The following is a 27,340-nucleotide window of genomic DNA, read 5'->3' as shown; positions in this document are numbered from 1 at the left end:
TGAACTCTAAAATCTACAGTGAGAATCTTTGTAGTAGTAGCAGATGACAACTGTTATCTGAGGCAGAAAAACTTAGTAGAAGAAAATTCTGACACCTGGGGAGTTGCCATAGAATTAGTTTGCATAAAATAATTTGAAATTGCTTTGCAATTATTACGTAACTACAGTCATCTTTATATAAGTTAACATCATTAAGAGGACAAGCATTTCTCTTACTTCCTTTATAAAATACTTTTTTATTTGCTTTGTAGAAAGGAAAGCTAGATGAAGTGAATTCCATCTTAGCTTGCCATGACATCTACAAGACACAGCTATACAGTGATGACTTGTGGGTTGAGTTTATTGAGTTGGACATAGAAGATCCTGATGAAAAGAACAGAGCCTCAGACACTGACAGGCTCCTGAGTGAAGATCATCTGAAATCTCACAATTGCTTGGGAGCGAAGGATGATGATTCTGGACGGGCCAGTTGTTGTGAACCTGATATTCCAGAGACAGACTTCAGCACAAGCGACACGTGTGATGCCACCTCTGATAGTGATCAGTTCAAAAAGGCTACTGAAAAAGAAGAGGATCTCTTGTGCCTTGACAGACAAGATAATGATGAGTCACTTCCGAGCTTTGCCAACACAGACCCTCAAGGCCAGCACAGGAATACTCAGTCTGAAAACAGCCTGCTGTGGGCACCCTTTGGAGACAGCGTTGAGTCATCCCGCCCGTCAGTCCATACCCAGATAAGCAACCAGAATTCACTGACAAGTACTGACTTCTACGCTCAAGTGAGTGATATTACTCCAGCAGGCAGGGTTGTACTTTCACCAGGGCAGAAATCCAAGCTGGGGAGAGCACAGCGTGAAGGCTGCACAGAACAAAACTTCACCGTGGACAACACCTACTTCTGTGAGGCAGATGTGAAAAAATGCATTGCTGTGACTTCCCCCGAAGAGAATGAGCCACATGTTCAGGAACAAGGCTATAATGAAGATGGCTACTTCACCACAGAGAGCCTTACCACTACTGTTGCCAACCTTGGAGCTTCGACAGCAGCACCCCCAAGTTCAGAGACGCCTGTTGCAGACTACACGTCCATCCACATTGTCCAGTCTCCTCAAGGCCTCGTGCTCAATGCCACCGCGCTGCCGGTGCCAGACAAGGAATTCAACGTGTCTTGTGGCTATGTGAGCGCAGACCAGCTGAACAAAATCATGCCATAGCTCTTTTTTGACTAGGTGTGTGTAGTGTTTCACAGCAGAGAGTCAGTTCTGGGCTTGTATGCTGAAACCATCAAAATGAAGTCTAAACGTTTTTTGTGGTTCCTATAATTTTATCTGAAATGTTGCAGCGTAAAATACACATCAAAATATTCCTATTGTGTTCTGTAAATATTATCTATGAATTTGTCTTGAGGCTGTTTTGTCTTGTTCTTGTGGGTGTTGATTTTTGTGAAATTAAACATTGAAATTACTGTTTCATGTACAGTAAATTGTGCATTTTGATAAAGCTAAAAATCAAGTGGTTTAAAGTGTAAGAATTTAGAAAAAACTGCTGTTGGCAGAGATCTTTATATCAATAATTGGGAACTGATCATATAGGTGAAAACACAAAGTAGCTTGACTAAATAAAACATCTATTTTGATTTATATAAATTGGTAAAATATATTTTAATACTTTGGTCATAAAACCATAAATGTTTTCTATTACACTAAATACTGTAGTTCAATTATGGTGACCCATTTAAGGAATGTAATTGCTGCAGTCCTAAAAAAGTTTTCTGGTTTTTAAAATTTTGTTCACAGCTAAAAGAAAAAATAGATTTTTACAGAGCCATTTTATACCTCCAAAGGCACCTATATAAAAATTTTGAAATATTGTAGGAACTTAAAAGTAACTGATTTTATTACTTTCTTACAGTAATTAGTATAAAAATATACATGCAATTTAAAGTTCTGTATAAAATTTTAAAATATACAGCATACTTGGACAAATTATTCTTTTCTTCATCAGATTCTAGTTAATGCTAATAATAATATACTTTTTATAAGAAAAATCTTGTTGACCACAGTATTAAACACTGTGCAACTAAACTCTCACTGAAAATTTTTGAGAACACGTGAATAAGCTCTGATAACTTAGCAGCATAGTATCTTCATATTTGACCAACTTCTGAAGCCCTTCCAGAGCCAAAGGTATCACTGCATTTATTAGTCTGTGCCACATAAATTCTTTATAAAAAAATAAATTAAGGACTTCAGAAGTTAGCCAGCAGTTAATTTTTAAAGATATAACGGGATTAAAATATTTCAGTGGAACAAGGGGATCAAGTGCAGTATTGTTCAAACGTGGTTTTCGTTTTTGCAGCCTAACAGCATCTCCTCTGACCGTGTTAGGCAGACTTTAAGAAGGAAAGGAGAGAAAACTGAAACTCAGTGGGGAAGCTCTCTTTGTTCTTGCATATGTTAAGAACCTGATAGAGCTTTTCAATTAACTGTTATTGTTTCAGGAGTTAGCTTCCTAAGCCATGGTTTCATCACAGCAGGGTTCTTCTTAGAAAGCAAATAGGAAATTAATTTCTTTACTTTGACCTGAACAGAAGTGTACGATGTGCAGCAAATTCAGGTCTTGCTTATGATGTCTCCAACTGAACTCACTGATGCTCTTTTTGTGACCAAGTGCTACACAACTGGGCCCAACTACTGGGTGGGATTTTTAAGTTTAGCACGTACTTTATGGTAAATGTGCATTAGATATTCTGCTAATTTGCTGCTATAATTTTCTAACAGCTACATTATCTAGTTTCATATAAAATTGCATAGATGGTAGACATTAATGCAAGTAATGCCTATGTGTGTGTTTGAAAGAAGTTTCTTACTCTGTTTCTATTGCCAAAAATAGTTAAATACCTCAGTCAAACTCAGAATGTCATTTTGGTACTTTACTGGTCACACAAGCCATGATATGCCGGTCAGAAGATGTGTCTTTCAGTTTCTATTTAACTTCCTCTATGTTAGTGTTTTGTTTGTTTTTCTCAACGTTTAATAAATGTATTGTCTTTAATCTGTCTGGACACAATGTGGTTTTTTGCAGATACTTGCTTTTTTAAATGAAAAATAGAGATTTTATTAGGGGAAATCAAGTATTTCTTATAGAATAAAGCATAAAGCCACTTTTCTTAGAATAGAAACAATGCCTTATATGATCAGTGTTTTCACTAATGGATGTGTATGGAGAGATAGGACATACTGCACCCAGAGCTGGCCAAGACGTGTTACCAGTTTAGCTGACCTATTTACATGCTGCTGCAACATCCTGTGATGGGCAGGCTGGTCCCCAGGCTGTACTGGTGCATAGGTTTATTCTTCCCCAGCTGCAGGACCCTGCATTTGCCTGTGTTGAACTTCATTAGGTTCCTCTGCACTCAGCTCTCCAGCCTGCCCAGGTCTCACACAGCCTCCTGGTGTATCAGCCACTCCTCCCAGTCCTGTGCCACCTGCCAACTTGTTCCTTCATCCACGTTGCTGATCAATAACAAGACTGGACCCAGTACTGACCCCTGGGGAGCACCACTGACTACAGGGGCCTTCAGCTGCACTCTGCACTGCTGATCACAACCTCGAAGCTCTGCCAGTCAATTCTCAACCGACCTCATTGTCCACTCATCAACTTGTGCTACCTGAGCTTCCTGTGAGGATCTTACAGATCCTTGCAGAAATCCAGGTAGACGACAGCCACTGCTCTCCCCTCATCTACCCAGCCAATCATTACATAATAGAAGGCTTTTTTATTTCCTATGCTGCATGCATTGGTCCACAGGCATTCCAGGGAGATAACTGGGCATGCAGGTCTCCCAGGAGGGGTGCAGGAGAATTACCACAACCACACACACACCTCCCACCCCTTGAGGTGGCTGACCTTTTTGTTCTTACTTTTGAAGGCAACTAGAGAACATTTGTCACTGCTCTGGTTGGCCTGGTCTATTTCCTAATTGGATGCAATGGTGTGAGCATTGCCATTTAGGATCCCACCCCCAAGGCCCTTCCTCTTGAAGCCCATCTCAAACACATTGGCCAGCCTGCATGTAAACTGCCTGCACGTGTTCCCTTTCTTAGAATGACACTGTTCATAGACTACCTGGCAGAGTTTAATCTGTTCTAATAACTATAATCAGAAACTGTGTTGGTTCTCAAAAGCAAAGACTCAAGTTGTTCTGCTGGCTGTGTGTTGGTGTCAGCAAGAAGCCACCTTGGTTTGCAAAAGTTTGGATTTGAGCTTTTTATCCATCAAAGACGATGTAAATTTCCAGTGCTTAGTGTTACAAGAAACTGAAATAAGCATATATACCAGTTTCCATTAAGATAAGAAATAATTTTGTCAAACATAATGACTTACACTACTATTCTTCTTAAGGTAAAATATTGATGATGATGATTCAGGAAGTGCGATCAGCAGATTATGAGAGCTATTCAGTCTGAACGAAAATTAACATTATGAATGGTATATTTTCTATTTTAAAATAGAATATTAAAGAAGAGTTGAGTGCTCTTTAGACCTTCCATGATTTTAGAAATGCTTCAATTTAATGATGACAGTCTCCGTTGGGAACACTTTACTGTCATTTACAGCTTAGTATATATAATTACATATGCATCAGCATAGTTGTACAAATGAGAAGTAATTCTCTGGTTCAAAGAGGAACTTTAAACCATATGATATTTAGCCACAGGCAACTTTCTTGCCTGCATTGAGATTTTCTATCTCAGGGGCCTGTTACAGACAAAAAACTGGAGTGGCTGATGCAGACTACCTGATCTGAGAGAAAAAGGGAGAATATTTTTGGAGCATGATACTATTTTTATTAAAGAAGAAATTCAAACTTGGCTGGTGGGAAAAGAAGTAAACACCTACAGAACCTTACATTGCAATACCAATTTTTCAGTTTAACTCAGAATATCTATTTCACCAAGACGGTGGAATTTGTAAGAATTTAACCAGCTTTTATAATCAATTGACTTTGAAGAGATAAAAGTGGATATAGTTCTCTCTTGGAATTAAGTCTGTCTAAATGCAATTTAGCAGTACAAATTATTCTCTCTGACTAATCATTATTAATTGCATACACAGTCAGTACTTTTACTGCCATAGAAACTATGACCTCAGGCCACAGAGAAGCGAGATGTAGTCCAAATCCATTTCTGTGATTAGTATACTACTTAAACACTCTGGCATAACTGTATTGAGCATTTATATTGCTTCCTTATCTTCTCTAATCAGGGTTATTAGAGTAGGTAACATTCAGAAGCAGAAGCGAAACTGTACCAGTGGTGTCAGAGAGAAACAGGCACAGCAGAGCAGCTGCCAGCATAAACTGATGCAGTTATTAAAATTGATGCATCTAGTAAACTGGCATGCTGTTTGACACGTTTAATTTTTTATCACTGTAGTATTTGGTATTTATTTTGCATAATATAAGCTTCTTTATCCTAATATATGAAAATTAGCTGACTAATGATATATTAGCTTCCTGAAATTAGTCTGAGAAAGCAGATCATCCCACATGACGTGGTAATTTGTGAGAGAACATAGGTAAACTTCCCTCCTTGACACTGGAAGAAATAAAAGTCTTCAGAAGTGGGAGTAAAAGCAAAAATTAAGAGCTTATGCTTATAACTTTCTATAGCTTCCCATCATGATGCTACAAATGATTCTTCCACTACTGTCCTTGGCCTGCTTTCGAGCTTGTACTGAAGGAAATGAAATCTGTTCCATAACAGACACCTGAGACCTAGACATGCCAGAAAACTGATTTGTCTTCTTTATTTTTTTAATTTTTTTAAATTTTTTTTTTCAGTAATAACTTCAACAGACTTTTTTTTATGTATTATTGCCCTTGAATATGACACCTTTACAGTATTATACTAGAAAGACATAAACTATAGAACAATACAGTGTCAGTTAACTTCCTTATACTAAAACTTAGATCTCTTTCCCAGCAGCTATCTGTTTAGCATGTACAGTGCTACAGTCTCAAGTTACAGAGGAAATACCAACCTTGCCCTTCTGAATGAAAACCTCCTTCAGGAACTAAATTCTGTGAGCCAACTAAATGTACTTTCCTTGGAAGAGTAAGGCTCAGGCTTGGAAATTTACTTAAGACAACATGATTTCTGACTAAAACTGTGCTACCAAATGAGTAGGTCCAACCCGTCTTCAACAGACATCTGAGCATGTTATTGTTGTTACCCAGAGATCATTATGAGCATCCTATCCTCCACCTGTGGCCCAGCAGTGTGGGGTTTCTTAAGCCAAGTTTTTAGCTATGTGGTAGAGTTTTTTCTTTCTCGTAGCATATTTTTGGTGGAATGAAAAAGATTTACTAATGCCCTGAAATGCCATGAAAATTTTAAATTACATTCTCTGAGCCAAGAATGGCTGGAAAAATGTGGAACTCTGGACAAGCTCCTGTTTTAACTGCAATTAGATTTGTAAACCGACTATGTTTGAAGAAGTTAATTTTACTCAGTTGGGGTTCATACACTTTGTAGTCACAGTCAGATACCAAGAACAGACAAGCCAAAGAATGACCTATTTTATTAAAAGCTCCAGGGACACATAGTCTCTTGCTTTTATTGTGTAAATAATGGCAAAGTTGTGTCACTTTTTTTTAATGTGGTTATATTATTTAGCTGATCTCTACCAATCACCGACTGATCAATTGCAACAACCTTCTGAATTTACTTTGTTGAGGAATGTATTATATGACTATTTAGATGCAAAATGCCTGCTTTCAACTTGGCACTGAAATTGAGTACTGTCTTAAACAGAAATACAATAGACACGTGTGTCTTTACAAGTTACGTTCCTGATTCCACAGGGAATGATGTGGTAGATGATGCACAAGGCTCAAGTATTCCTTTCTCACAAGACTGCCCCCAGCTGTTTAACTTCCATAGGAGAAGGACTAGTAGTCAATGGAGGGAAAAGTAAGAAAACCAGAAAATGCTATCCAAATTGACAGCTTCAGATAGGATCAATAAGACAAGATTTGATAATTGCTGGAAAATGTGCTCCCTAACAAAACCTCCTATGGGTATACGGTAACAGCATGGTGCTAACAACACTGAGATCATAGGTTTGAACCCTATATGGGGCATTCACTTCAAAGTTGGTGATCCTTCTGCATCCTTTCCAGCTCAGAATATTCTGTGATTTCAGAGAAAAGTATTTCAGATAATATGCTCCTTGCCAGATGTTTGTGTGGTTTAAACACTCACTACCATCGTGGGTTTTTTAGGTGTACAAGAAAACTAGGTCAGAAGTTCAGCATTACTTAAAAAATATAAGAGATTCAGAATTATGAAGAAATTTAAGAATACAGTTGCTGTATTTGTGCTTAAAATTGAAATTATAATAGTCTGATCCATCAGCATTCAGCAGAAAGATTATTCCAATGTAGATGGGAAAGCACAGGAATTCATGTTGAAATTACTTAGAAAGCCAGGAAGCAACACAATTACTTCTCTTGAGTTCATTCTTCTTACACTATTATTCTTAATTTCTGAAATTCATCAGTCATCTTTGTCATAGCCTATTTAAAGCTCATAGAATATCTGTTAAATGCTTCCAAGAAAAGACTCAGAGTTTTTGTAGGCTTGCACCATATCTTGCAGGACAGAGTTTTGACATGATTGGAATGCTGATATGGATGTGGTGTAAATAGTAATTTGCAAAGTGAAAAGATTTTGAGAATAAAATTATACTAATGACTTGAAGATTTTCAGCAAAATCAAATATCTGGTTTTGCATAATTACATTCTCTCTGGAAGTGGCTCCAAATGAATGGCATAGATACACTCAAAGAATAGCTGACTACTGAAGAACTCAGGGCACATAAATAACTGAATATAGATAGACACTCTCTTTCCTGCAACACAGATTAACCTTTTATTTTAATGTAGTTAAATTATTTAATCTAGGTATTTGATTTCTGTTTTGCCATAGATAGATACATACCCACAGAAGCTGTGGATGTCCCACCCCAAGAAGTCTTTAGGGCCAGGTTGGACAGAGTTCTGAGCAACCTGACCCAGCAAAAAGTGTCCCTGCCCACACCAGGGGGGTTGGAACTACACTACCTTTAAGGCCCCTTCCAACCCAGGCCATTCTGTGATTCTGTGATCTATGAAAAAAACATCTGTATCACAAAAAGAGCAAACAGCTTGTACTACAAATTAAAGCTTTCCCTCTGGCCTGGGTGATGGTTAAAACTTTTAAAACAAAAGCATTGTTCTGACCAGCTAAATGACTGCAAAGATCTCAGACTCTAATGACATATGAGGGGCTTTTTTTGGAAACAGCACATACCAGTCTACACAACAAAGCACTGTAACAGGCTACCTTCATTCCATATGGCTAAGTATTTTATTATGAGTTACGTTGCAGATGACCTCAGGCTATACCAGACGAAGACTTGCAGACGGCAGGATACAGTGAGCTAGTTTTCCATCTGTAGTAATTTGGTAAGTTATTTCTCAAGGCAAACCAAAGCCATTTTTCATTGAGCATGTAGTGCAGCTCACGTAGAAGACTGTGTGGGTTTTCACAGATTCACTGAATGATACACATTTTAGGAGATTTCATTTGCCATTTAGTTAGTATTTACCTTTTTTTTTTTTTTAAGTTCATACTGCATCACAGAACACTCCTGTTAAAATTGCAAGTTATGGGATTCATATAAGGAACTCTAGATATTTACTACTTACCAGTCTCCCATTACAAAAAATGGAACTTTATTTTGATGCATACCATAATCACTAATATTAAACTATTTTTTTTTCAACTACTGAAGCTATAAAGCAAAGATTAGGTCATCCTTTGACAAACAAAAAGACACAAGAACAGAGGGAAAAAATACTTTGTGAACATAAATTTCTATTCTGTTTCTGAAGAAAATAGCAGCTAAAACACATGCTGAAAGTGTTACATTTTCTCCCCCTTAAGACTCCCATCCCAGTACTTAGGTAACAAACATGAAATAAACTTTTTTCCCTGAGGTGATTTTAATGGCTACAGATACTCTTTAGCAGGTATATTTGCTCATACACATATGTTTATTTATTTCTATATTTATCTACTTAACTGTGTTCTACTATATTACCCTACTCAATAATGTGGTGGGTTGACCCTGGCTGGATGCCAGGTACCTACCAAAGCTGCTCTATCACTCCCCTCTGCAACTAGACAGGGGAGGAAAAAGTATAACAAAATGTTCATGAGTTGAAATAAAACCAGAGGGAGATCACTCATCAGTTATCACAAGCAAAACAGATTTGACTTAGGGGAAACAGACTAAATTTATTACAATCAAAACCAGGGCAGATAATGAGAAGTAAAAAAAAATCTTAAAAACACTTTCCACCCGCACCTCCCTCTTTTCCCAGCTCTACTTCCTCCTCAGCAGCGGAGCAGGGAGACAGGAATTAGGGTTAGGATCACTTCATCACATGTTGTTCCTGCTGCTGCTTAGGGAGAACAGTTTTTCCCCTGCTTCAGCGTAGGGTCCCTCCCGTGGAAGACACCTCTCCATTAACTTCTCCATTGTCAGTCCTTCTCATGAGCTGCATTTCTTCACTAACTGTTCCAGCATGGGTCCTTTTCTATGGGGTCCAGTCCTTCAGGAACAGTTTGCTCCAGCGTGGGTTCCCCAGAGTGTCACTGGTCCTACCAGCAAACCAGCCACAGCATGCCAGGAGCCTGCTTCAGCATGGGCTTCCCACAGGGTCGCAGCCTTCCTTTGGGCATCCACCTGCTCTGGCTTTGACCCCCACGGGCTGCAGGGGCACAGCTGCCTCACCAGGGTCTCAGCACAGGCTATGGGGGAATCTCTGCTCCAGCACCTCCTGCCCCTCCTTCTGCATTAACCTTGGTTTCTGTAGAGCTGTTCCTCTCACATATTCTCACTCCTCTCTTCTCTGAGCAGAATTAAAACTGCATAGTAACTATTTTTTCCTTTCTAAATACATCGTCACAGAGGTGGTTCTACTGTCCCTGATGGGATTTGCCTTAGCCAGCGTTAAGTCTGTCTTGGAACCAGCTGGCACTGGCAGTGCCAGACATGGGGAAAGCTTCTGGCAGCATCTCAAAGAAGCCACTCCTGTAGCTCTCCCCACTCTTCCCCAGCTACCAAAACTTGGCTATGCAAACCCAATACAAATAAACATGTATTTGTCTGTATTTTGTGTATATTTCTGCTTTCATTCTTTGAATAAATATAAACATTTTGGAGAATGCAACAGAAATGGGTACTTCTATATCAAATATCCTGACAGCTTTCGTCTCCTAAACCAAAAAAAACCAAATCCTTTTGTCAAAAAGAATGTAACATGTCATACAGTACCATTGATGCCCCAGATGCATGAGAGTACAATTTATACTCCCATCTTACTAAGCTACTCTGCAGTCTGATGCTAAAGTCAATGTGATACTCTGCTAAACACTGGGATGAGTGCTCTGGCACTCTAGAGCAGGTTAAAACCTATGCTCTTCCTTTTGTGTGTTCTTCAGAAAAAAACAGAATGAATAATTTTGTAAAATGCATTGAATCTTGCAGAGCTTAACTGTATGAAGGAATCTGAGGCATCCATTTGAGATGGCTGGGGTTGTACAGAAGGCTGTTAAAGATCATCAAAATGGCATAAAGATCACTAAAATGCTGCCCCAGGCCATGCCTAACCATGAGATTTCAAATGTACACAGAGGATGCTGTTTGTGAGAAACAGAATATGAAACAGGTCTTTGGTGCAGTAGTTTCTCTTACAGGGATGTTCACAATGGCAATAAAAGGCATCAGTGTTTTCCATATGAATTAGAAACTCTCTGTAGGTTGCAGTATGCATCATCAGCTACCTGCTGTTTTCCTGCCTAATATATAGTGGATGTCAAACATTTTTTCAGTGACCACCAGGCCCTTGAACTGTCTTGCACAAGAAGTTACTACCCTATAAAAGGACAAAAAATTAGAATGAACTCTAAATGAACTATAGATAAAAATCTCATCTTTTGGAAGCATGCAGTGTTAAACTGCTTATTTTAGTAGCAATATTTTAAAAGCTAAAACAAAAGAATATTTGCTGATCGTTAAACCTTTTACAAGCTCAATGTTCTACTCCTGGCTTATAGACTTCATTCCATGTATTTCTTTGTCAAAATCCATCAAAGATTTTTCCGTCAATGTTTATTTTCTGCATTTTTCCCAAGTTTGTTCATAGTAATCACCTTCCCAGAGGTCAAATGACATATTTACATATGGGTCATTTAGCATAGTATTATTACAAACATAAGATGGGGACTGTGGGTAACATTTTTGTGAAATCATAAGAATTGGATTTTAGTCTTCACTTCCTGTAATCCATATTGTAATCCATACAATAAAACTACAGCTAAATAACACAAAAAAACCAGCCTGTGCAATATAGTGTGGTTTGCTGTACAGTAAAATGTTTGCTACTCAAGATTCTGTTGGGGTTTTCTCTCTGTAGTAACCAACAATGAATGCACTTTTTTCTAGGTTGAAGGAAACTAATTGCTGTGATTAACAACTTTATCAACTTTCATTACAAATTTTTAATTATACTTTTTTGAATGTACCAAACCTTTTGAAACGTTTGTGGCATTTACAAGGACAACTGAAACTGTGAAACAGGTTTTGTAAAAATTGGTGTGTGAAGCAGGGAAAGTGAGGTAGAAAACATAAGCAGCATGTACCAGGTTCCCTGGGTACCTCTTTCTTTATTAATATCTGTCCAAGACACACTTTGCACTGTGTCCTTCCCCCACTCATATCTCAGCTGCAGACCTTCTATCCCTGAAAATTATTTTCATCAGTTTGCCTAGTCAATGTCCCAGCGGACACAACCAACCCACAGATGTTCTGATAAAGCAGCTGCCTGCCAAACAGCACGTGTGACCGTGACTGGTAGGTTGTTGTTTGGGTGTTTGCAGGCACAAAAAGTCCTGCATGCACCCACATCTGATTTGCACAGTGGACACTTCCGCTCATGGGGACAGCACCCATGTCAAAAAGTATTCAAGATGTCTCCATTACAGACAAAACAAGGTCATCTGAGAAAGCTATAGAGTATTTAGCATTTTGGAAAAGATGTCCAATTATACTCTAGAATCCTACAGGATAAGGATGTATGTCTCAATGTGTATGTCTCAAACACGGATAGCTGGATGGCTGTGGAGCCAAGAAAGGACTGCTGGTAATAACAGACAAGAATTGTTGGTAATAACCAAGGATTGTTTGTACTAGCACAGTTTGAGAAAGAACAAGATGTGGCTGGAGAAAGGGCCATGCAGAGGGAGGGTAACACTTTTCCAGGACAAATATTGTTGTTCCGGTTTCTGGAGCATAACCCAGCACAGTGCAAGTGCAGAAATGCAGCCAAGAAGTGGGCTTGGACTACAGGGGGGATCAAGACCCTGGAAGCCCCCTTCCCTTCCCTTCCCTCACACTTTCTTACTTTTTCATCCTATCCCTTTATCCCACTACCATGTGCTTATAGCGTAGCTCAGGAACTGACACACGAGTTCACACTTTTGCAGACCCCCCGACTTTTGTCGGTCTGTTCAACCACAAGCATTTATCAATCCTGGCTACACCCTTCCCCTAAAAGGGTGAAATGGCACACACTAGAATGCTGCTTGGGCTGCAGGAATGCAATTATACAGCCTAATTCTGAAAAAAATACCTAGATCCATGAAGTAATCCGTCTCAGCCTCACGACGACACACCCAAGGTTTAAGAAGGAGCCTCATCACACATGAGGGGAGGCTGCAAACACGCGGGGTCGGCCGAGCCCACCTGCGGGGGGGTGGGGGAGCGCGCCCCCTGCAGGGCCCGCAGTGGTACGCTCCGCCGGCGGGGCTGGGTTTCCCGCCTCCGCGGGCGCGCGGGGTCCCCTCAGGGCCCTGAGGGGCAGCGGCGAGAGCGAGTGTCGGCAACGGCGGGAAGGCCTGACTTGCCTACTGCGGAATATTTCCTACATTCAGTTAATATCTCTCTCTCTCTCTCTATGTTTCACTGCCATATAAAGCAAAAAATTGAAAACTTTCAAAGCAGGGTTGTCAGCTACAGTAATTTTAAAAGTGATGCCGGGAAAGCATGGATGGCAAGGGGTCAAAGAGGCATTGAAGGAAGGTGTCACTTTTACAAGCAGTCAAACCCACGGTTTAAATCTTTATTTTTTTCCCCAGTGGCATAAATATCATCGTTCAAAACAGTCATGGGAGGTTTAACAAAAATGCCTTTGGAAGACATAATGTGTAATAGTAATATGCACAAAAATAACAGTGATGAGTTTTCCTGCTGGAAAAAAATACAACATTAATAATACAACATTATTTTTAATTTACTGTTCCAGTTCAGCAGGAGTTTTGTACCCAGTGGTACTGTTGCCAAGTGCTGAGCACATCCTGTCTTCCGAGAAAACAAGTGATGCCATAGAATAAGGAAACACACAAACAAAACTGCTCAACCCAGCAGCTCCCTGAATTCCATCCTCTGTCAAAATGTGGAGAGTGGAACACACTTTTAAAAGTATAATGAAAAAAATGGTCGGTGATAAATGTAAGACACTGCCCTTGATAAAGATTGGAAGAGTCAAAGGATTGACATTCATAGTGTACAGTTAGATTATCAACTGACAGAATATTAAGATGGGTAATTGTTTTAAAAATTTGTGTCCAGAATACATATTTAAAACCTCAATTTAATAAATCAATTTAATTGCATTGTAGTAGGTTACAAATCATTAAGATTACTAATTATTTTTTTTTAAATCCTCATTAATTTAACTAAGAAGCATTAATTTTTCAAAGTTTACTATATTCTGAAAACTGTTAATTTTAAAAACTGAGCTTTGACTTACAATTTAGTTTTAGTCTCAGTGAGGAAAGAGTGGGCACAAGAAAAAAGTATTAAACACACAACAAATTTCTTACTGCTTTGTTCAGGAAGTTACATACACATAAAAGCTTGTAAATATTGAATGACTGAAAAAAATTATTCAGTTATGTAATTTTGATTTCTGCTTAGTTGTACATTTACCTATTTCTGCCTAACTTTACTGCAAGTATTTCTGTCTGGAAACTCATTCAGTTTCTGGGTAGTGAATACATTTTAACTTCTGGTTCATCTCTCTGATTTCAATTTTTTTGTTATTTGTAAAAAGGCTGTTCACATATTACCATATAGAAGTGTTGATTTTATTTGGACTACATGGTTTACTGATATTGGAATTTTTGTCTCATGGAGCCTGATCTTGAGAGATAATTTGAATATTTTTAGAAGCCTTCATGTTATGTGTTTTAGATCCATCTTGTAAATATATGTTGAAGATTCAAGTAGAATCAATAAAAATAGGGATTGTGTTAAAAATCTGGAGCTATATGGGTGCCTTTCAAAATACTGTCCAGCAAGGTTTTCATGTTGCAGTGCCTATCACTGATTTAACTCTTGTTGTTTACAAGAAAATATGTAAATACCTTTAAACCTGAGTAGTCAAGTATTAAAGTATCTATGCAGGTAAAAGATGCTGCATTAATATGAGCCTGGTGCATTACTCTGTCTATGGAAGTGGATCCAGGTTAAATTTCAATTGCAGCAAAATTTCCAAATTCAACCACAGTATATCAGTTTGGCAGGTATTGTTTGGGCTTTCTGACATTCATTGTATTTCCTAGAAATGCAAGATCTTAAATAGGCTGAAGTTTAGCATCAGCACAAAAATAGTTATAATTTTAAAAGAGAGTTTACTTTGTTCTTCTTATATTTTTGCCTAAGAATTTACATGATGTGAATGAGAAATGTATTAATTTATAGTTGTATTTTTTACATATATCCAGTGATCATTTGATAATACGGTCCAGAAAGAAATGGATCATAGTGATGAAGAAACTATGAAGAAAACCAGTGTAGTGAACCTTGATAAACTTTTAGATGACTTCTCAGAGATAGAAAAGGTAAGTGAAGAAGATAAAAAATGTTGACACTGCCCTCTATAATTATTGACATTTTCAAAATCTTTTTGAGTGAACATTTATTTAAGTTGTATCAGCTTACTGTTATGCCTTGTAATAATACCCTTCATTTGGAAAACTATATTCTGGAGTCATAGGAGTGGATTCTGCAAAGTCTGAGAAGCCTTTGTTTCTGTGCTAGAATTTTAATCATTCAGAGGCCAATTTGGCTTCTCAGGAAGAGTCTGGAAGATGGTGTTGAAGATGAACTGTATTACACTGCTTTCCTAGAATCACAGAATTATTTGGGCTGGAAGGGACCTTAAAGACCACCTAGTTCCAAGCCCTCTTCTGTAGGAAAGGACACTTCTCACTAGACCATGTGGTCTAGTGCTGGGGTATCCTTTCAGAAACTGTTCCTTGTTCTAGAAAAATGTCATTGCCTTATCAGGAGCACGAGTTCCTACATTCCATTTGTATTGAGCTTCCTTTATGTCAATTCTTAAAAGACTGTCATTTCTTAAAAGATTGACCTTCTGAGGAAAATCAGTACTATGTTTCTTTTTAGACTGATGTTGATCAGCTTTCTGCTGACTTCCTGGTCAGCAAATCCATACTAGAGATAATAGAAAAGGAGCGCCTGAAAGAAATTTAACATTTCTCTTGAAATAAACCGACTATACCAGTTGCTATTCCCTATTGTTCAAGTTGTTGCTCTGCAAGGGTGTTGGCAGCCCCATATGCAAAGCAGTAGAAAGAACTTTGCAGAGGATTGATCCAGACTCTGGGCTACAAAACTGAGAGGAAAATAGTTTATAACTTATGTTGTAAGTCTGCATTCTTAGTTCTGCAGGGTAAACTTGGAATAGCAAAGGATCTCAAGTCTAGCATCATTCTTCTCTGTAAAAGAATTTCCAGATTAGGGCATAATGCAAGACATAATACTTGGACTGCAATATTGTGGAATTGTTAATTTTTTTATTCACCTAAAACTCAAAACTTAGAACATGTTAATATATTGCTAGTCTTTCTCCAATTTTCTAGAAAATATCAGAAATTAATGAAGCAAATAACCTACTGATTCATCAGCTGGAAAAATGTAACAGATTGCTAACATTAAGCCAATCAAAGGAGGAATCAGTAAAAGAGGGTAAGTTATTTTATTAGAAAGGTATGATTTTTGCATATATTCAAGAAGTTCTGAGAGATATTTCCATTATTTTCAGCCATAAAAAATAACATAGCAAGGATACTGTGGGAAAAGCAGTAATGCCTAATCTTGAATCTTGTAATGAAATCTATCTCATAATAAATATTAATATTCATATTAATTTTATGACTATTCAGACAGTTAAATGTATGCTAATAAAATGTCATTTACCATTTACAGATGAGAATTATAAGTCAATAATCATAATTTAAAAGTTGTGAAACAAAGGAGGAATTACAGAGAAAACTATACAATTAAGACTAGTTTTATTCTAGAGCTGTTTTCAGATGAGTATTTGAAATGAGAAACAATATTTAGTGCTTAGCCTGGATTTGTGGCTGCTCATTCTTCTGTAGCATGTAAAGTAGCTGAAAGGTGCATCTTTTAGTAGGACTTTCATCTCTGGGAAGTCAGCCTGCTAAGTTCGAAGCGAGGTAGAAATAAACTTCGTTTCACACAGGAAGGAAATTGCCAATTGGGTTTTATTTAAATCTTCACTGGGACTTGGATAATTTAGCATTACCAGAAATTGAGCTATTGATTGAGTGAAGTTTGCTTATAATGATAATCTCTCCAGATATACCAAAAAATTCATGGTACAGGATGACAGGGGAGATGGAGACCAGTAGCAGCACAAATAGAAGGCATTTTGTATAAACAATGGTTGATGTTAGTTGGCTGCTTTTCAGGAAAGAGATTTTGGTGTATTCTAAACAGTTCTCTTTAAATATTTGTATTCTCTTAAAATATCAGTTGACAAAGCAGTAAACACAGTAGTAGGCATGATTATGGAAGAAAAAGAGAAATAAGCATTGTGACTCTGTAAGGTCTGTGATTTTTATGTCATGTTCTCGTCCGTCCACACATCTCAAAACAGACATTGCAGAACTAGAAAAGGTAGCAGAAAAGGAGGCAAGGCTTGGTATTGCCAGGAAGAAGCAAGGTACAAGGAATCAGGAACCACTCCTGTAACAAAGACCATGGATGAAGGGGCTTAACCATGCAAGGCTCACTCCCACTGTGCCCATGCAGGGCCAGCCAAAAGTCTACAGTACCAAACAGGTCTGTACTGATGGGAGTGACTCAGGAGGCTGAATCAGAATGGAGTTTAGAAATGGTAGCAAGGGCCCAAGGATCTCTGCTTGGTCCCAAGTGTTGAGATAGGTCTGATATCAACCTAGAAAGTCACTCCCTTGGTCATGACCAGGGTCTAGTGTGTGGCTACCACACAATTGCAGCACAGGCCAAGGGCAAAAGCCTCAGTTTGCAAGCAGCTCCCACAGGAAGAGGGGATGGCTGTTTCTGAACCTGCTGCCAGCTTTGTTTCAATGTCACCATCTATAATCTATCTAAGATGTCCCTGTGCCCACCCAAACCCACAGAAAAGTGCATATAAAATGTACCTGGGGCTTTTACAGGTTTGGTCACAATTTTTGAACATCTGAAGGAAGGCTTTGGTTGACTGGAAACATTTCAGCCAAGACAAATAATAGAGCTGATATGACTCATAGCTGTAAAATTGTGAATGGCAGAGAGAAAGTGATTGCAGAGTAGAATATTCATTGTATAATGTAATAAAAAATCTAGATGGAAATAAAACTTGTTTATTTATTTAAAGCTAACAAAAGGAGGAACTTTTCTACACATTACAAAATCAAGTTAAATCAATTCCACCAAGATGCATAGCAGAAATATACATTAATCCAAAAGGATTGGAAAGAAATCCCAGAAAACAACAAATTTTTTAAACATAAAGACAGTATCTCTCACTTTCCTCCATTCTGTGTTTGGTAAGTTGAGAGGATGTACTAATGTACTAATGGTAGCATTTATCTAGCTTTTTTTCATCTTTCCTGAATTATCTTGTAGTGTGTATTGTGAAGTGGCATAGTGAACTGGATGGAACTTTGGTTTGAGTCAAAAACACTTGTTTCTCTATTAAGCACAAAAGTCGGACAGTGCAGGACAGTCAGTCAGAAACTGAAGAGGCTTCTTTATTGACTGAAACCAGAATGGAGTGGGTTTATATAAAACAGTTTGTAAAAAAGGAAAGGAAAAGGGGAACAAAAAGAAGAAAGAATTATTACCATAGAACATATGGTATAAAATATAGCAGAGAAAGAGACAACTCAGGAAACCAGAGCAGCAGGAATGACTGCAACAAGAAAGAGGAATGGACTGAAAACAGATCAAAGTCAGAAGAGATATCTGAGCTTTGTAAACAGTACTGCCTCACTTTCATGAGATAAGAGAGAAATTATTCGATGAGATAGTTATGCTGATATAACTCAAGAGAACAGCCTGTGGAGCTTCTTTTGAAACACAGGATGGAAAAAGAAGTGTGGGTGGCAGAAGTCCAAGTAAAAATACCAGAGCAATCAGCCTGAAATATGAACTAATGTTTCAGCCACAGGGATGGTCAGGAAAAAACAAATCTCAACAATATTGAAGTCATAGGGATAGTGCAGATACAGATAGGAGGCAGAATTGCTGGAAGACAAGAATCCTGGTCGATGAATAAGAGTTATTGTAGACATATTAGCAACATTGACAAAAAGACCATTTTCATGGCTGCTCTGTTAGGTTAAGCTCGGAGAGGTTGTGGAGTCTCTCCCACTGGAGCCATTCAAGAACTATCTGGGTGCAATCCTGTGCCGCATGCTCTGGGATGGCCCTGCCTGAGCAGAGAGGTTGGGCCAGATGATGCAGTAAGGGCCCATTCTGTGATTCTGTGATTCTGTACTTACCAGTAAGGAAAACATATTAGATTAATGCGCTTCCCAATGAGGTAAACCCTTCAAATATCAAGGCATGAAATGCTTGTAAGTTTATCGTTTTGAACTGTGTTCACTATTGGTGCTCATAAAGCAGAGTTTCAAAAAAACATCTTGGGCAGAAAATTGACATAAACTGTGGCAGAATCTGTCACAGGAACCTTCCAGTAAACAGTTAACATGCTACTGGAAATGAGCAGAGACTGTGAAATGTGGTGGTGGCATTAAGAGTATTGCAAAAAGGATGTGAAAGCTGATGTAGTGATTATAAATTAGTAAGTCTATAAAGTTTCTAAACTATGTTTCTTTTTCTTTTTGCAATTAATAGAAATGGTCTTTGCGTCTTTATTAAATTGACCTTCCACACTGACTCTTCAAAAGAGGTAATAGCATATGTGGATTCAGAATCAGCATACTAAAACTTTGCATATAATAGTTCAGTTCTTCATAAAAACCTTTTGGAAGGCCAAAGCACTGTGGGATTAAAAGAGACCCCAAATCCTCTATGATATTGATGGGGTTATAGAGGGGTCCTGTAGAGCACTGGAGAGGCACAAGAGACCAAATACATAATTGATAACTTTCAATCTTCACTCTGGCAATAGTTATTTGAACAGACTCTAGTCGTGAGAATGGCTTTTATAGATTGATATTGCCAACTGTGGCTTGGAAAAAAGATTTCTCCTAGCCTTATGTCCCAAGCTGTTTCCCAGAACTCAACTCAGCCACAGTTGCTGAAGTATCTTTTGAAGACTTGATCCAAAGGCAACAGAAATTGCTTACAGCAGTAGAGTAGGAAGAAAGAGTGCTGTGGAAGGAAAGGGTTACCCTGAAGGGTTTGTGGCTACTAGTGTTAGTGAGCTGGAGGAGGTGGAATTTTATCCTGGCTGAAGAACACTTTGTTTTAAGAAACAAACAAACAAAAAACCCCAAAACCAACCAAACAAAAGCATTTCACACCCCAAGAAATCTCCAACAAGTGAGAACTTGAGGACTTCTTGATATCCTTGTCAAAAGTCTTTCCTAGAACTTTTCAAGGTGAAAGAAGATTGGAAATTCTGAAGGAAATGCAAAGAAAGAAAGAAAACATCTAAAAATCAAGGGAGAGGGCAGTGAAACACTTATATCTAAGATAAGGTGGAAAAAGAAAAGTAGCTTGGCCAGTGCATATACTCTCTGAGAGGTCAGAAATCAACTTTATTTTCTCTTGATACATTCTTTGCTAAATAAAGATGACATTCAAAACAACAGTTCTTGTTTTGTGTACATAATTGCAGATCTATTTTGGACAGATACAAGCCTGACATCCTTGTTTTCTACTCTTAAACCTTTTCTGTGGTGGCTAAATAGATTCTTGTGATGCTACAGTTTTGAATTAAATTCTAATGTAGTCTTCTAAAAGAAAGCAATCACACTTTTGTCTGTGAAACACTTAAGGAGGTTCTATTTAGCATCTTCAGGGTTACATATTTGTTTATTTAAGCATTTCTAAGGTGTTAATGGAAAAAGTGGTTGATGTAACTGCTGTATAAAAAAATAAATTATAAATGTGGATGAACACTTATACTGTTCAGTCTTTCTGCATGTAGGCAGTATTCTTTACAGGGAAGGAACTACACAGAATCCGTAGTAGATTCTATGACAGCGATCCACAAGATTGCAAACATTAAGCAAAATTCTGCTTCTTTTCCTTAATGTAGGCAAGCAAAACTTGCGGATTCCCAGGAATTTTTTCCAGTCACAACTTTAAGTACATATGAGATTTGCCAAGATTTGTCCTTTAAAGATAAGAAAGATAAACAGATATTCTTGGGACTGTACAAATGAGAGGCTTACACTTAAATAGTTGTGGTTCTTTTTAAAGACTAGCTGTTGCTCTAGTGTTGACTCAGGTGTCTTTCTAAATTGTGCATGAATTACAAGCATCTCAGTTTATTTCCATACATTTTCAAATGGGAGGAAATTTGTAGTGGAACTAGTTGGTACCAACGGGCATGCTAATCGCGTCATTCCGACTTTGAATAGGATTTTTCCACGGTTGCTTTTGATCCGGCACAGGAGCTGAGGAGCAGGCAATGTTTCTGTGCTGCTCGTGCTCCCTCTACTGTTTTTTTTTGGAAGCACGGAACGGGAGAAGGTACCTGGCTAACGTATTCGGCTGCATGAAAAGCAGACTTGAGGGAAGATTAGGCTGGTGATCAAAAAGACTGAGCGGAAAACTGAACCTGTTAGCTGGGATCTTAGTTCATCTTCCTCACTCCATTATTTGTAATGTAGTCTTTAGTTGTGTGATAGACAGCTCTCAAAAAGGCTTTAGTCTGATGAGATGAGTAACTGTTATTTGGCAAATTTTATGTGTTGTGGAAATTAAAAGCCATTTAAGAAATGCAGTGGTGCTCAGGAAAGAAAAAGATTAAGTTCTAAAAGTAAGCAATCTCAGTTGTAGAGCCCCCACTGTTCTCAGTCTTTGACAGTTTTGCGACTTTACTGATAAATTTACAATGAACATAAGGGATAAAAGTCATATTTAATGAAAACCAAATCCTGTGTTACAGGAAGTCCATATGGTGTTTGAATACTAAAAATACAGTTTAAAAATAAAATTATTAAATACAAGTATGTAAACTGATAAGAGCTTTCATCTATAATTCTGTTGTATAAAATGGAGACAGCACATATTCTGAATCTCTCAAAGTTTACATTAAACCACAAGATGAATGTTACATACATCAAGAAAGAGGTTAAAAAGGGATGAGAGACTGCAATGAGTGGATACTCTTGGCACATAATATCTTGTTGAATAGGAAATATTGTCAGGAAAGTAACTCTTAGTTTTATTAAATGCATCAAATTGCTGGAAGGCTGATATGGAAAACGTCTAGCATTGCCCAGAAAAAAAAAAGATGCTTATTTTCTGACTAGAAACCAACATGTAATAGTTTTATGAAATTGTTTGTATTGCTTCATAAAATGGATTTTAATCAATCATCAAATAAAAGCTAAAATTAAGCAATAACCATGTAATAATCATCTGAGTTATTTCTACAGTCAGTAGAAAGACTTACAGTAATATTTAACCAAAATTGTTTTAAAATATTTCAGAAAATTTGGTAAACAAAATGTAAATTTGTGAAGACATTATTCAAAAATACTAGATCTTTAATTTCTTTCAGAATGCAGGACTCTACAGAATGTGATAAAGGGTCTAACACAAACCATTGAAAACCAGTGTAACGTGAAAGGTAAAGGCAAAAAATGTTACTTTATATATATATATATGGTGTATTGTAATTTTGAATGAGCAAGAATTAATTTTTTTCACTTATATTTACTGACTTTTTTGAGACAGAGAAACTTACTGGCAGGCAAAGAGAAACAAAAAAAATTATCTAAAATAAATCTGCAGTAATAAATGTCTATTGCCATTATCTTACTTAGAAGCTGCCTCAGGGAGGTTATTTCAATCAATACTTGGACTTTAAATTAATTTTAGCGTAACACAGGCAATTTTACAAAAGGTGAGAAAGTATCATTCAGCTGTTGGATTGTAGACTATTCAAGAGTTTATGCGGAGTTTTTATCACTTTGTTAAACCAAAGTGTCTTAATCTTAGCATATAATGTTATTGCTATTATCCAATATACTTGACAACTACTCATTTTTACTTGAAAATAAAATATGTAAATATTCGCTATATCTTTATACTACACCTCAGCAGTATACCATGAAGTGAATTTTATAACCATTATGCATCCAAGGCATATTAGCATATATGTTAATAAACCTCTAACACTGGAAGTATATGGATGTTTTCAATACTCAAACTGATATTAATATTTTAAAAAATCTCTTTTCTCTAAATTCTATATTTGCAATGTGTTTTCTACTTTTTAGGAAACAAGTACTTAAAAGCTTGCATCTTCCAATTTGAAACTTTTGTAGCCATGATAATAGTCCATTATTTTCTTAGTCAAAGAACTTTGCATCTAGATTTTCTTTATCAGAAGACTAAAGAAAGTAAGTAGAAATACCAGGTTTAATCATATGATTAAACTATGATTTTTTCTTGTTAAAAAATGGAAACTGACAGTATGTCGTTCTGTAATGATGATTATAATGTCTACAAAAAGGTTTCTCGAAGTTCGGCCAAGTCAAAAAATGCAAGCAATTTCCTTCTTCCGCTTTCATGCTAAAAAAATTGTCAATATGTACTTCTTAGTGTACCATATAGTTTTTGTTTATGTAGATGAAAATGATGGACTGAAGGGAACCATTCACATCTTGGAAGATAAATTAAAGACTTGTGAACAGGTATGTCACAAATTATTATTTTTTAAAATTGCATCTCTATTATTATGTTGTGTATCTTTTTGTTTAGAGTTTCCTATTGATACTCTCATTGTTGCTCTTCTCTTAATGTTCTCTTAATGTTCTCTTAATGTTCTCTTAATGTTTTTCATGTGTAAAGAGAAGGGTTGTTCTCATCACAGAATCCATATGAGAAGGTGTTCGAAGTACTAAGAGGTTAAAACTTCTTGGTGCTGAGAAATTTGGCTCAATCGAAGATGCACTTGGGATTTTTTTTAGATGTATTTAGCTTTAAATTCAACTTCACCTTCACCATTCTAATCCCTTGCAGTAAAATAATTTTTTGTGTGGAAAGATGATTTTTACATTGAAGTTGCCTGCTTGTGCTGCCAGAGAATCAGGAGTGATCTGAATATTCTCCAGTTTTTTCAGGAATAAATGCGAGAAAGATAATAGGTCTCTGCTTCTTATCTGTATCTCATAATAAATTCCGTATATGATCCCTGAACTTTTTATCTGTGGCACTCATTTTTGCAAAGGAGGTAAAACCTAGTGCTAGTCATAGTTCTCTGTTTTCATAGTTTTCTGTGTTAAGAGTGCAGATCCGTTATCTATTTAGGATCAGGAATCTCACTGCTGATTTACTTTGCCTGTGTTTGTTAAAATTAAATATTTATACCAGTAGGGCTATTATCTTGACTATTTGAGTAAAAATGAGTAATGCCTTCCGAAGGATGTGCTAAACTGTTATTCCACCCATTAAACACATGCGTGAGCACAGTGTGGTTCTGAAGGCACCTGGCTCTGTCCCCAGGTACTCATCCCTTGTCAGTGGCTGCCTTTGTGAGTGCCCCCAGGCGCTGCTCAGGTGAGTGGAGATCTTGTCAGGAGGCTGCAACAAGAGCTCTGGTGTGAGCACCTCGACAGTGGCAGCTACAGACAATTCCTTGATACCTCTGGAGTACTTTGAGCATCAGTGCCACCAGCATCACTACTGCTGGTATCACGGATGTGTCTACTGCTGCCAACATGAAGTTGTGGAATCCTTTATATAAGCAATGCTAACAAAACTTACACATGAATCATGCAATCCTAGAGTCAAAAATCCACAAAGGTAAAACTCTAGTCCCTTAATCACTGTGTCAGGTCCTGTTCTCAGGAAATAAATATTACTTCTCCATTTGCCTGTTCTAAGAAGTACAGTTTCAAATTTTATATTAACAGATATCTGTAATACAATAAAATTTGCTATATTTTTCATCAGTGGACTTGACCCAGATCATGCAAGAAGTAATTGGGCTTTTAAATTTACAAGATTGAGGATAAAGCAAGTACTGAATTATAGAGTATATTTTTAACATGACGGTTGTTCTTTGCAGAAGACTAAGAGCACAGAAACTGCAAGATCTTTATAAAATATTTTACATTCACAGGAGTATAAAGATCAAATTGAGAAACTCATGATAGAAATTAAAAACAAAGAGGAAGACCATAAATTAGAAATAACACAGTTGAATTGCGATATAAGGAAAAAATGTAAGTTCTTTGAAGATTGAACAATTTAGCAATGGGTAAAACATATTGTCACCTGTAGATGCTACATTTCATCTAGGATAAATATGAGTTCCACTTCTTAGTGGAAACATGTGAACACTAGAAGTGGGCAGTGTTTAATAAAATTTTATCTTTGCTCAAGAGAACAAACAGTGGTAATGAAGCAATAGTACAGCAACATGAGATGAGCAGAAATTAACAAATAGAACAAATGCTGGGAATGTGGGTCTAAAAATCTGAAGGAATGAAATTTTGGGTGGAGTGTCAAATGGAACCTTGCTTTGAACTGTAAGCTCGACTGCTGTTAGAATGTTCTGTCTGTATTCAGGAGAGTAGGACATTATTTTCACAAATAAATAATACTGCAATGAGAAAAAACTGATTTCTATGTTCATTTTCTCCACTAGAGACATAACCTTAAAAAGCAGGATTTTTTTGATCATTCATATAGGTGAAAACAACAAGGGAACTTTTTGTAAATTATGATGCTTTTTTAAAAAGATGTCATCTAACCGGGATAGGACAGTGTGGTTTTCATATAGTTTCAGTATGGTTTTTGCTTGAATTGTCTTCCAGTGAAATGTTGACCCAATGTTCAAGAAAGTTTTAATATTTGGAAAATGATGTTAATTTTTACCTAAACATCTTCTACAATCATAATATTTGGTGTTACTGTGTTGCTAGTTGAAGTAAAAGAAATGGAGTACAGAGAACAGACAGAGAAAAAAGAACTGGAAATATTAGAGCTAACTAGACAGCTGAAAATTCAAAATGAAGAGAAGCAGAATGAAATAATTAAACTGCAGATAGAGGTATGCATTACAAAGCTGACTTAAAGATGAACTGGGCATTGGATAAACGTGAAAGAGACTGTGTAGTGAAAAAATGTTAATTAGTACTTAACAAAGCAATATGATGGAATCCAGAAAATTAAATATTTATTGGATCAGGGGCAGGTGCTCCTTTCCACAATGGTAACTGACTCCTGCTCAGGAGTCAAGTTCCACCTACGATAGAGGGAGACTGAAGGTTGCTCTGTTCTTGTTCCAAATTAAGTTACTTAGAAACATTTATAGATTTTGAGCTGTTAAAAAATTCAACAATGTTTTTTGCTTAACTTTCTTGTTTTTAATTTCTGAATGGTAAGAATATATATATTTTTAAATAAAATTCCAGTAAAAATTTATAATCCTGCAGAGATTTAAGACACAGCACTCAACATATATTTCATTGCTCATGTTTTAAAGCATTCTTACTTCAAACCTTTCACATATCAAAAAAGAAATAAGATGTGAAAGTGTTTGGGCTGAGTTATCCTTGTAACATAAGACAAGAATGATAGTTTTGGAGGTTTTTAGCACTCTGTATTTTCTCCTCCTGTAGATATGTGGCTGAGAAGCTTTCCATTTTATTATTTTTTTCAGAAGTGTCTTTTTTTATCTTCATGGTTTTACTTTTTCATATTTGTACTATTTTTGCAAAACTTTGAGGCTTTTGTTGAAGAAACATAGCTTGTAACTGCATTATTTTTAAAATAAGTAGTTTCGTTTTTCAATAAAGGCTTACTTCTACTACCCTCCAGTAAAAAAATGTAACTAATAAAAAGTGAAAGTTACACTTGGCATGTTTAATACACCTTTCCCCCCTCCCGCCGTTCATTCTTATCGTTTTGTCTTTGCCTGATTCTTTCAGTTCAATGCTAAATTAGCAAGAGCTCAGGATAAAACCACCAAGTCCTTTTCAGACGCTTCAGTCTTACCACAAAGTATCTATCGAAGGGTAGGTGCTTTCATGGCTTGTAGCACACAGATACTGTTTCAGGGTGTTTGAAGCGGGAGTTCCCTGGGGTTTCTCTGTGCATTCTCTCCCACACACCCCTCCCACCTCTATACAACTGAAATCATAGAATCTAAAATAATTTAAGATAGAAAAGGGTTTTAAGATCATCATGTCCAACTGCCATGGCTCGTGGCATATTGATACTGCTGAGGGCAAGCAACAACAGAAAGCCATGTATGAGAAAATTACTACAGAATTGTTAGCCTGGAAACTTAAACTAGAACTGACACCAGTGACTGATATAAACTCTGCATATGCTTTTTTTCTTTTTTTTTTTGGTAGGCTTCAGACTTTGAGATGGCAGAAAAAACAGGATTCTGGGGAAATAGTTCTTGTAATTTTGTGATACAAAATACTGAGGAAAATATTCTTATTAGAATATTTCTTACTTGCAGTAGCAAAATGCATTGTTATATAATTTTATGTGCTGTTTAAGACTGAAACTTTTGCCTGCACTTTTACAGAAGCTGCAGCATCTCCAGGAAGAGAAAAATAAGGAAATTGAAATTCTCCGGAACACCATAAGAGACTTGGAGCAACGTCTTAATAAAGGCCAAGACCTGCCCTTCAAACGGAGGAGATTCTGAGTAAAGGACATAAAGTATTTCAGTGTTTCAAACTGTACATCTTAAAATAAAAA

General features: G+C 37.1%; 2 protein-coding genes and 1 long non-coding RNA gene across 4 annotated transcripts in view; 2 read left to right on the top strand and 1 right to left on the bottom strand.

Moving 5' to 3' along the window:
• GHR (growth hormone receptor) overlaps positions 1–3,054 on the top strand; it is a 117,178-nt gene extending 114,124 nt beyond the window's left edge. For both annotated transcript variants that reach the window (XM_014884261.2, XM_088156557.1), the window contains exon 10: positions 252–3,054. In XM_014884261.2, the coding sequence (XP_014739747.1) occupies positions 252–1,214 (963 nt within the window). In that variant the 3' untranslated portion in view covers positions 1,215–3,054. The remainder of the gene's footprint in view (positions 1–251) is intronic.
• Positions 3,055–9,322: 6,268 nt separating this feature from the next.
• Positions 9,323–12,820, bottom strand: LOC148219898 (uncharacterized). The gene is made up of 2 exons (XR_015799492.1): positions 12,747–12,820; positions 9,323–10,991 (listed from the first exon to the last, which is right to left on the bottom strand). It is a non-coding gene; the product is annotated as an uncharacterized LOC148219898 (long non-coding RNA).
• A 2,111-nt stretch (positions 12,821–14,931) lies between these two features.
• On the top strand, positions 14,932–27,287 carry CCDC152 (coiled-coil domain containing 152). Its single transcript, XM_014884266.2, has 8 exons — positions 14,932–15,018; positions 16,060–16,165; positions 22,173–22,241; positions 23,246–23,310; positions 24,741–24,843; positions 25,546–25,673; positions 26,554–26,640; positions 27,165–27,287. Exons 1-8 carry the CDS (start codon positions 14,932–14,934, stop codon positions 27,285–27,287), a joined length of 768 nt encoding a protein of 255 aa, XP_014739752.1.
• Positions 27,288–27,340: the final 53 nt, after the last annotated feature.

The sequence above is a fragment of the Sturnus vulgaris genome, chromosome Z (genome assembly GCF_052056855.1).
Source record: "Sturnus vulgaris isolate bStuVul1 chromosome Z, bStuVul1.hap1, whole genome shotgun sequence".
In the NCBI taxonomy this organism is placed as follows: Eukaryota; Metazoa; Chordata; class Aves; order Passeriformes; family Sturnidae; genus Sturnus; species Sturnus vulgaris.
The sequence above is the reverse complement of the archived record's forward strand: the minus strand, read 5'-3'. Positions and strand labels throughout refer to the sequence as shown.